Below are 10,646 nucleotides of genomic sequence, written 5' to 3' on the forward strand. Positions count from 1 at the left end.
GGAGCTGGAGGGGGTTACATAGATAGGGGGGGTTGCAGGGGCTGGAGGATTTTACAGAGATGAGGAGGTTTGTAGTGTCTGGAGGAGGTTACAGAGATAGGGTGGGTTGTCAGGGCTGGAGGAGGTTACAGAGATAGGGAGGATTGTCGGGGCTGGAGGAGGTTACAGAGATAGGGAAGGTTGTAGGGGCTGGAGGATGTAACAGAGATAGGGAGGGATGTAGGGGCTGGAGGAGGTTACAGAGATAGGGAGGCTTGTCGGGGCTGGAGGAGGTTACAGAGATAGGGAGGGTTGTAGGGGCTGGAGGTGGCTACAGCGATAGGGAGGGTTGTAGGGACTGGAGGTGGTTACAGAGATAAGGAGGGTTGTGGGGGCTGGAGGAGGTTACAGAGATAGGGAGGGTTGTCAGGGCTGGAGGAGGTTACAGAGATAGGGAAGGTTGTAGGGGCTGGAGGAGGTTACAGAGATAGGGAGGGTTGTAGGGGCTGGAGGATGTAACATAGATAGGGAGCGATGTAGGGGCTGGAGGAGGTTACAGAGATAGGGAGGGTTGTAGGGGCTGGAGGAGGTTACAGAGATAGGGAGGGATGTAGGGGCTGGAGGAGGTTACAGAGATAGGGAGGGTTGTTGGGGCTGGAGGATGTAACAGAGATAGGGAGGGATGTAGGGGCTGGGGGAGGTTACAGAGATAGGGAGGGTTGTAGGGGCTGGAGGTGGTTACAGAGATAGGGAGGGTTGTAGGGGCCGCAGGAGGTTACAGAGATGGGGAGGGTTGTAGGGGCTCGAGGAGGTTACAGAGATAGGGAGGGTTGTAGGGGCTGGAGGAGGTTACAGAGATAGGGAGGGTTGTAGGGGCTGGAGGAGGTTACAGAGATAGGGAGGGTTGTAGGGGCTGGAGGATGTTACAGAGATAGGGAGGGTTGTAGGGGCTGGAGGAGGTTACAGAGATAGGGAGTGTTGTAGGGGCTGGAGGAGGTTACAGAGATAGGGAGGGTTGAGGGGATGGAGGAGGTTACAGAGATAGTGAGGGTTGAGGGGATGGAGGAGGTTACAGAGATAGGGAGGGTTGTAGGGGCTGGAGGAGGTTACAGAGCTAGGGAGGGTTGTCGGGGCTGGAGGAGGTTACAGAGATAGGGAGGGTTGTCGGGGCTGGAGGAGGTTACAGAGATAGGGAGGGTTGAGGGGATGGAGGAGGTTACAGAGATAGGGAGGGTTGAGGGGATGGAGGAGGTTACAGAGATAGTGAGGGTTGAGGGGATGGAGGAGGTTACAGAGATAGGGAGGGTTGTAGGGACTGGAGGAGGTTACAGAGATCGGGAGGGTTGAGGGGATGGAGGAGGTTACAGAGATGGGGAGGATTGTAGAGGCTGGAGGAGGTTACAGAGATAGGGAGGGTTGAGGGGATGGAGGAGGTTACAGAGATAGTGAGGGTTGAGGGGATGGAGGAGGTTACAGAGATAGGGAGGGTTGTAGGGGCTGGAGGAGGTTACAGAGATAGGGAGGGTTGAGGGGATGGAGGAGGTTACAGAGATAGTGAGGGTTGAGGGGATGGAGGAGGTTACATAGATAGGGAGGGGTGTAGGGGCTGGAGGAGGTTACAGAGATAGGGAGGGTTGTCGGGGCTGGAGGAGGTTACAGAGATAGGGAGGGTTGAGGGGATGGAGGAGGTTACAGAGATAGGGAGGGTTGTAGGGGATGGAGGAGGTTACAGAGATAAGGAAGAGGCCTTGGAGGGATTTGAACACAAAGGATAAGAACTTACAATGGAGGCATTTGTTCGGATGGGGGCCACTGTGGGTCAGTGAGTGACAGAACATACATGAACTTTAATGATTACTTACCAAGCAGCAGGCAGGAGAGGAGCAGAGAGAAGGTGGGGATGGTGGGGAGTCCAGTTTTGTCCATGCCAATAACAGATCCTAATTTCCTTGCACTGTAGGCCGGAGGCTCCCACGTTGTTCTGTGATGAATGAAAGGAAAGCTGGATACAGTGGAGAGATCACTGAGGTCAGATAACAGCTGCCTGGGTCTGGGACTGGGGCTGACTCACTGAGTGCTGAAGCGCAGGAGGAAGTGTTTGACTGAAAGAAACTGTTTCTGACGTTGCATTATCCATTTCATCAGAGGTGTTTGTGGTAAATAATCAAAGGCCGGGCAAACGGAGATATCAAGAGACAAAGACACTAAAACACTGGAACACTGAGACATACCAACAGAGGAATTAGGAGCAGGAGTAGGCCACTCGGCCCCTTGAGCCTGCTCCGCCATTCAATAAGTTCATGACTGAACTGATTACTCCACATTTCCACCTATCTCCAATAACTTTTCACCCCTTTGCTTATCAAGAATCTGTCTACCTCTGCCTTAAAAATATTCAAAGACTCTGCTTCCACCGCCTTTTGAGGAAGAGAATTCCAAAGACTCACGACCCTCTGAGAGAAAAAATTTCTCCTCATCTCTGTCTTAAATGGACGACCCCTTATTTTTAAACAGTGACCCCTAGTTCTAGATTCTCCCACAAGGGGAAACATCCTTTCCACATCCACCCTGTCAAGACCCCTCAGGATCTTATATGTTTCAATCAAGTCACCTCTTACTCTTCTAAACTCCAGCAGATACAAGCCTAGCCTGTCCAATCTTTCCTCATAAGACAGCCCGCCCATTCCAGGTTTTAGTCTAGTAAACCTTCTCTGAACAGCCTCCAACACATTTACATCCTTCCTTAAATAAGGAGACCAGTACTGTACACAGTACTCCAGATGTGGTCTCACCAATGTCCTGTATAGCTGAAGCATAACCTCCCTACTTTTATATTCAATTCCTCTCACAATAAACGATAACATTCTATTAGCTTTCCTAATTACTTGCTGTACCTGCATACTAACCTTTTGTAATTCATGCACTCGGACACCCAGATCCCTCTGCATCTCCGAGCTCTGCAATCTCTCACCATTTAGATAATATGCTGCTTTTTTATTCTTCCTGCCAAAGTGGACAATTTCACACTTTCCCACATTATACTCCATTTGCCAGGTCTTTGCCCACTCACTTAACCTATCGATATCCCTTTGTAACCTCTTCATGTCCTCTTTGCAAGTTACTTTCCTATCTATCTTTGTGTCATCAGCAAATTTAGCAACCATACCTTCGGTCCCTTCATCTAAGTCATTTATATAAATTGTAAAAAGTTGAGACCCCAGCACAGATCCCTGTGGCACACCACTCGTTACATCTTGCCAACCACAAAATCACCCATTATTGCCTACTCTCTGTTTCCTGTTAGCTAGCCAATCTTCTATCCATGTCAATATGTTACCCACTACACCATGAGCTTTTATTTTCCACAATAACCTTTGATGTGACACCTTATCAAATGCCTTCTGGAAATCAAAGTACAATACATCCACCAGTTCCTCTTTATCTACAGCACATGTAACTCCCTCAAAGAACTCCAATAAATTGGTTAAACATGATTTCCCTTTCACAAAACCATGTTAACTCTGCCTGATTACCTTGAATTTTTCTAAGTGCCCTGCTATAATGTCTTTAATAAAAGCGTCTAACATTTTCCCTAAGACAGATGTTAAGCTAACTGGCCTGTAGTTTCCTACTTTCTGTCTCCCTCCATTTTTGAATAAAGGAGTTACATTCGCTATTTTCCAATCTAATGGAATGTTCCCCGAATCTAGGGAATTTTGGAAAATTAAAATTAACACATCAACTATCTCACTAGCCATTTCTTTTAACACCCTAGGATGAAGTCCATCAGGACCTGGGGACTTGTCAGCCCGCAGCTCCAACAATTTGTTCAGTACCACTTCCCTGGTGTTTGTAATTTTCTTGAGTTCCTCCCTCCCTTCCATTTCCTGACTTCCAGCTAATACTGGGATGTTACTTGTATCCTCAATAGTGAAGACTGATGCAAAATATCTGTTCAATTCATCTGCCATCTCCTTATTATCCATTATTAATTCCCCAGACTCACTTTCTATAGGACCAATGCTCACTTTGTTAACTCTTTTCTTTCTTAAATATCGATAGAAACTCTGACTATCTGTCTTTATATTTCTAGATAACTTTCTCTCGTACTCTAATTTACCTTCCTTATCAATCTTTTAGTCATTCTTTGCTGTTTTTTATATTCTGTCCAATCTTCTGACCTGTCTCCCATCTTTGTGCAATTATCGGCTTTTTCTTTAAGTTTGATACTATCTTTAACTGTTTTAGTTAACCACAGATGGCAGGTCCCACCCTTGGAATTTTTCTTTCTCATTGAAATGTATCTATTCTGTGTATTCTGAAATATTCCCCTAAATGTCTGCCACTGCATCTCTATTGACCTATCCCTTAACCTGATTTGCCAGTTCACTTTAGCTATCTCTGCTTTCATGCCCTCATAATTGCCCTTATTTAAGTTTCAAATACTAGTCTTGGACACACTCTTCTCTCCTTCAAACTGAATGTAAAATTCAATCATATTATGATTGCTGCTTCCTAGGGGTGCCTTAACTATGAGGTCATCAATTAATCCTATCTTGTTGCACAATACCAGGACTAGTATAGCCTGTTCTCTGGTTGGCTCCAGAACGTATTGTTCTAAGAAATTATCCCCAAAACATTCTATGGACTCATCTAGGCCAACTTTGCCCATCTGATTTGTCCAGTCTATATATAGGTTAAAATCCCCCATAATTATCGCTGTAGCTTTCTGACAAGCTGCCATTATTTCTTCCTTTATACCCCATTCTACAGTGTGGTTAATGTTAGGTGGCCTGTCCACCACTCCCACAAGTGACTTCTTGCCTTTATGATTTCTCATCTTTACCCAAACTGCTTCTACATCCTGGTTTCCTGAACTTAGGTCATCCCTCTCTATTGCGCTAATACTATCATTAATTAACAGAGCTCCCTCTCCACCTTTTCCTAGCTTCCTGTCCTTCCTCAATGTCACGTACCCTTCAATATTCAGGTCCCAATCTATGTTGTCCTGCAGCCATGTCTCTGTAATGACTATCAGATCGTACTTATTTATTTCTATTTGTGCTCTCAGTTCATCTGTTTTGTTTCAAATGCTACATGCATTCAGATACAGAACCTTTAGTTGTCCTTTTATTATTTTTCTAACCTCTAGCCTTACCTGTTGATTTACTCTTAGATTTGTACGCTCTGCCCCTTCCTGTCACAGTCTGTTTATCATTTCCCATATTAATACCTTTCTCTCTTGCCTTGTCTCTACTCCTGATTTACCCCATCTTCCCAAATTTGATCCCTTGCCCCCACTACTCAGTTTAAAACCCTCCCTACTCCCCTAGTTATGCGGCTCGCTAAAACACTGGCCCCAGCATGGTTCAGATGTAGACCATCCCAACGGTACAGCCACCACTTTCCCCAGTACTGGTGCCAGTGCCCCATGAACTGGAACCCACCTCTACCACACCAGTCTTTGAGCCACGCATTAATTTCTCTAATTTTATGTGCCCTCTGCCAATTTTCACGTGGCTCAGGTAGTAATCCAGAGATTACGACCTTTGAGGTTTTGCTTCTTAATTTTGTGCCTAGTTGCTCATACTGACTGTGCAGAACCCTTTCCTTGTCCTGCCGATGTCGTTAGGACCAGGTGAGAAAGGTGTCTCGGGGCCTGTTACTATCTTCACCTAGTCTTATTGGAGCAGGCTTTAATTTTAAACATAGAGTGTTTTGAGCTCCCCCTTTGTGAATCCTTGTTCACAACTTTCCAATTATGAGCACAAACAGGCTTTCTGTGGTTTCAGGAAGAAAGATAAAATTTATTAAACCTTAAACTCTAATGCGGTTAACGCCTCTGGATATATGACCCATGCACGCACGATACATTTCCTTTGTTGGGAGTTCAAATTCAAAAAATCTCCCAGGTTGACCAGCAGGTTAGACATGTGACTAGCTCCTTATATGGAACAGTCTCTCCTGCGAAGGTTGTGGATTGTATCTTAGCAGTCCTTGGAATGCGAGCTCCCCCCACCTTCAATGTCTGGTAATCAAAAGTCCATTGTTGGTTGAAAGAGTCAGGGCATGGCCCTTTGTCCATTGATCTACAATGTTGGTTACCGTGCAAATGTCTTTCTGGTCAGGGGCTTGCAATTATAAGTTTTAACGATCATGTGGCGAAATCATGTGCACCTCAATCTTGGCAGGTGGTGGGGACGGGGGCCGGGGCGGGAGAAGTGGGGGGGGGGGGGTTACCCTGACAATGTCGCTGGGACCTAAATGGACCACGACCACTGGATCCCCCCCCCCCCTTCCACTGTAAGCTCCTCTCCAGCACTGGAACACTGAGACACTGAAACACCGAGACACCAAAATACTGAGACACCAAAAACTGAGACACCAAGACACCAAAACACCGAGACACTGGAACACTGAGACACCAAAATACTGAGACACCAAGACACCAAAACACCGAGAAAACCAAAACACCGAGACACTGGAACACTGAGACACCAAAATACTGAGACACCAAGACACCAAAACAGCGAGACACCAAAACACCGAGACACTGGAACACTGAGACACCAAAATACTGAGACACCAGAATGCTGAGACACCAAGACACCAAAACACAGAGATACCAAAATACTGAGACACCAAGACACCAAAACACCGAGAAACCAAAACACTGAGACACTGGAACACAGAGACACCAAAAGACTGAGACACTGAATCACCGAGACACCAAAACACTGAGACAACAAGACACCAAAACACAGAGAAACCAAAACACCGAGACACTGGAACACTGAGACACCAAAATACTGAGACGCCAAGACACCAAAACACTGAGACACCAAAATACTGAGACACCAAAATAATGAGACACCAAAACATTGAGACACCAAAATACTGAGACACCAAAACACCGAGACACCAAAACACCGAGACACTGGAACACTGAGACAGCAAGACACTGAGAAACCAAAATACTGAGACACCAAAATACTGAGACACCAAAACACCGAGACACCAAAACATTGAGGCACCAAAACACTGAGAAACCGATATACCAAAACACTGAGACACCAAAACACCGAGACACCAAAACACTGAGACACCAAAGCAGTGACAAACCGAGACACCAAAACACTGAGACACCAAAGCACCGAGACACCAAAACACTGAGACACCAAGACTCTGAAACATCAAAACACTGAGACACCAAAACACTGAGACAGCGAGACACCAAAACACTGAGACATCAAAACATTGAGGCACCAAAACACTGAGAAACCGAGACACCAAAACACCGAGACACCAAAACATTGAGACACCAAAACACTGAGAAACCAAGACACCAAAACACCGAGACACCAAAACACTGAGACATCAAAACACTAAGAAACCGAGACACCAAAACACTGAGACACCAAAATACTAAGTAACCAAAACACTGAGACACCAAAACACTGAGACACCAAAACACTGAGAAACCGAGTCACCAAACACTGAGACACCAAAACACTGAGACACCAAAACACTGAGACACCAAAGCACTGAGAAACCGAGACACCAAAACACTGAGACACCAAAGTACCGAGACACCAAAACACTGAGACACCAAAACATTGAGAAACCGAGACACCAAAACACTGAGAATCCAAAACACTGAGACACCAAAACACTGAGACACCTAAACACCGAGACACCAAAACACTGAGGCAGTAAAACACTGAGACACCAAAAGACTGAGAAAGCAAGACACCAAAACATTGTGCCACCAAAACACTGAGAAACCGCGACGCCAAAACACCGAGACACCAAAACACTGAGACACCAAAGCACTGAGACACCAAAACACTACGACACCAAAATACTGAGACACCAAAACACCGAGACACCAAAACACTGAGACAGCAACACATCGAGGCACTGTGTAACTGTAAAACTGACGGTGGCACATCTCTCTCTCTCTCTCTCTCACTGTTTCTCTCTCTCGATCTATTTCTTTCTCGCTGCCCCTATATCTCTCTGTTTCTCTCTTTCTCTTTCTTTGTCTCTCTGGCTCACTATCGCTCTCTCTCTGTCTGTCTGTCTCTCTCTTTCTGTCTCTCTCCCTCTCACTGTCCCACTCTAACTCCCTGTCTCTCTCTGTCCTTCTCTCTCTGTCTCTCTCTCTCCATTTCTTTCTCTCTCTCTGTCTCTGTCTGTGTCTCTCTCCATCTCTCTGTCTCTCTCCCACTCACCGTCCCACTCTAACTCTCTGTCTCTCTGTCCCTCTCTTTCTGTCTGTCTGTCTGTCTCTCTCCCTCTCAGTGTCTTACTCTCTCTCTATCTCACTGTCCCTCTCTCTCCATTTCTTTCTCTCTCTGTCTGTCTCTGTCTGTGTCTCTCTCCCTCTCTCTGTCCCACTCTAACTCTCTGTCTCTCTGTCGCTCTCTCTCTCTCTCTCCCTCTCACTCTGTCTCTCTCCATTTCTTTCTCTCTCTGTCTATCCCTCTCTGTATCTCTCTCTGTCTCTGTCCCTCTCTCTCTGTCTTTCACTCCCTCTCTCTCTCTCTCACACACCCTTTAAGTCCTTCTGTTTTCAGTGAATGGCCACTGTCTGGAAGCCAGCAGTTGACAGTAAGGTTGATGATGGAGTGTTGCAAGGGTTAAAGGCTCAGAATTAGGTGTAGGTAGCAGTGGGGCTGAGATCAGAGGCCGGGAGTTTCCTGTCTCCAGGTAAAATTTGACTTCTCAGTAAAACAGGCGGAAGTGGATTTGTAGCAGAAACCCACAACAGCACATCACTCCATACCACATCTGTCCAGAGGATAGAGCTGTTCATTGGACATGTTTGTCTTCACCCGGGCACAATGATCGGGAAATGGGTCAGCACTGTTAGGACCGAGGTGGGAGGAGTGCACTGTTAATTCAGTCCCGCTCCTCCACGTATCACAACATATATTTAGACATTCCCACTTACCGTATCAATCAATCAGAAACTCAATTTCCCCCCAGAATAAAGCACACCAACTAGGTTTCTTTAATAAACAATAACATTATCAATTTATTATAACAAAGATTTATCAAATAATGAAGCAAAACATACGCACAAATTGAAATACTAAAGTCTCTCATTTATCCTAACCCTCACACACACACAGACACACACAGACACACACACGCACACACAGACACACACACGCACACACACACACACACGCGCGCACACACACACGCACACGAACACACACAGACACACACACGCACACACACACACGCGCGCACACACACACGCACATGAACACACACAGGCGCACACTCATGCACACACAAACACACACACACGCACGCACGCACACACATGAACACACACACACGCACACACATACATACACAACCAGTTAACCGGGAAAAATAAAAAGGATTTTTGTTTCCAGCTGTTACAAAGAAATAGAAGGAATTAAAAAAAACTTAGGACTAAAAAAAGGTCTGGAAATATGTCCATTGTTTTGCTGAGATGTCCCAAAAGTGAATAAGCAGCTGTCAATAGGATCTTCCGAGAACAGTTCTTTCTAGGCGATGTTGATGATCAGTCTGGGTAGGCTTCCAAGAGCTGCAGCACCAACAGTCTTTACAGCGGGAAGCAACAAAAAGGATTTTCTTCGCTCTTAAAGAACAATGTAGCTGTAAAGGTTTCTTCAAATACTGGAGGAAATAGTAAAATTTGATGCAGGGTATCTTTAAAGATGCAGGAATTCTTCAAAGATAGAAAGATATCAGCTGTATTCTCTTGGCAGGCATGCAGAAACTGACTTCTGTCTTTTGGCCAAACACCAACTGGCTTTTTTTAACAGTTCAAAATGAAACTAAAATTGTTCAGCATCAAGCCCTGTGACATCCATAAATGTTGACCTGTCATTCTCTCTTCAACCTAAAACAATCCCTGCTGTTTTTACTTGAAAATAGATGCCTTCCAGTAAGACTTGTTTACTAACCAAACCTACTGCTGACCCTCCCTTTTAAAAAAAAACACACAAAGTTCAGCAATCTCCAGGTGACTCAAAATCCAAAATTCAAATGTAAGTTCTTAAAATATATTTAACAAAATAAACAAAAGCAATCTCATAAAAACACATAAATCAAAACATCAGTTTCCAGCAATCATCTATCTCTCTCTGTTTCTATCTCACACCCCTCCTTCTCTCTTCTCCCTCTTTCCACCTCTCTTCCTCTTACTCCTCTATCTCCACCTCTATTCATCTGTGTGTGTGTGTCTCTCTCTATCCCTCTTTCATCTTTATTACTCTTTTTTCGCTTTATCCCTCTTTCTTTGTTTCTCTCTCTATCTCTCACTCTCTGTCCCTTTCTTCTCTCTCCCCCCTCTCTCTGTTTCTCTTTCTCAGTCTCTTTTTCTATTTCTCGCTCGATCTCGCACTCTGTCAAACTCTCTCTGTTTTCTCTCTAGCTCACTCTCTCCCAGTCTCTCTCTTTCTCTCTCTCTGTCTCATTATCTCCCTATCTGTTTTTGTGTCTGGATTTGGAATGGAACTGAGGGAATTGCTCTTTCAGAGAGCCAGTGCAGACACGATGGGCCGAATGGTCTCCTTCTGCACTGTAATGATTCTGTGATTCTGATATTCAGTTATTGGAGGGGGTATAGAGGACAGCTGCAGTGGTTGTTCTCTGACCTT

General features: G+C 45.3%; 1 protein-coding gene across 1 annotated transcript in view; it reads right to left on the minus strand.

Moving 5' to 3' along the window:
* Positions 1–2,066, minus strand: part of LOC137352794 (TYRO protein tyrosine kinase-binding protein-like) — a 46,730-nt gene extending 44,664 nt beyond the window's left edge. Inside the window, exon 1 of the mRNA XM_068018622.1 lies at positions 1,842–2,066. Coding sequence (XP_067874723.1) covers positions 1,842–1,905 — 64 coding nt within the window. The 5' untranslated portion in view covers positions 1,906–2,066. The remainder of the gene's footprint in view (positions 1–1,841) is intronic.
* Positions 2,067–10,646: the final 8,580 nt, after the last annotated feature.

The sequence above is a fragment of the Heterodontus francisci genome, chromosome 39 (genome assembly GCF_036365525.1).
Source record: "Heterodontus francisci isolate sHetFra1 chromosome 39, sHetFra1.hap1, whole genome shotgun sequence".
NCBI classification, from domain to species: domain Eukaryota; kingdom Metazoa; phylum Chordata; class Chondrichthyes; order Heterodontiformes; family Heterodontidae; genus Heterodontus; species Heterodontus francisci.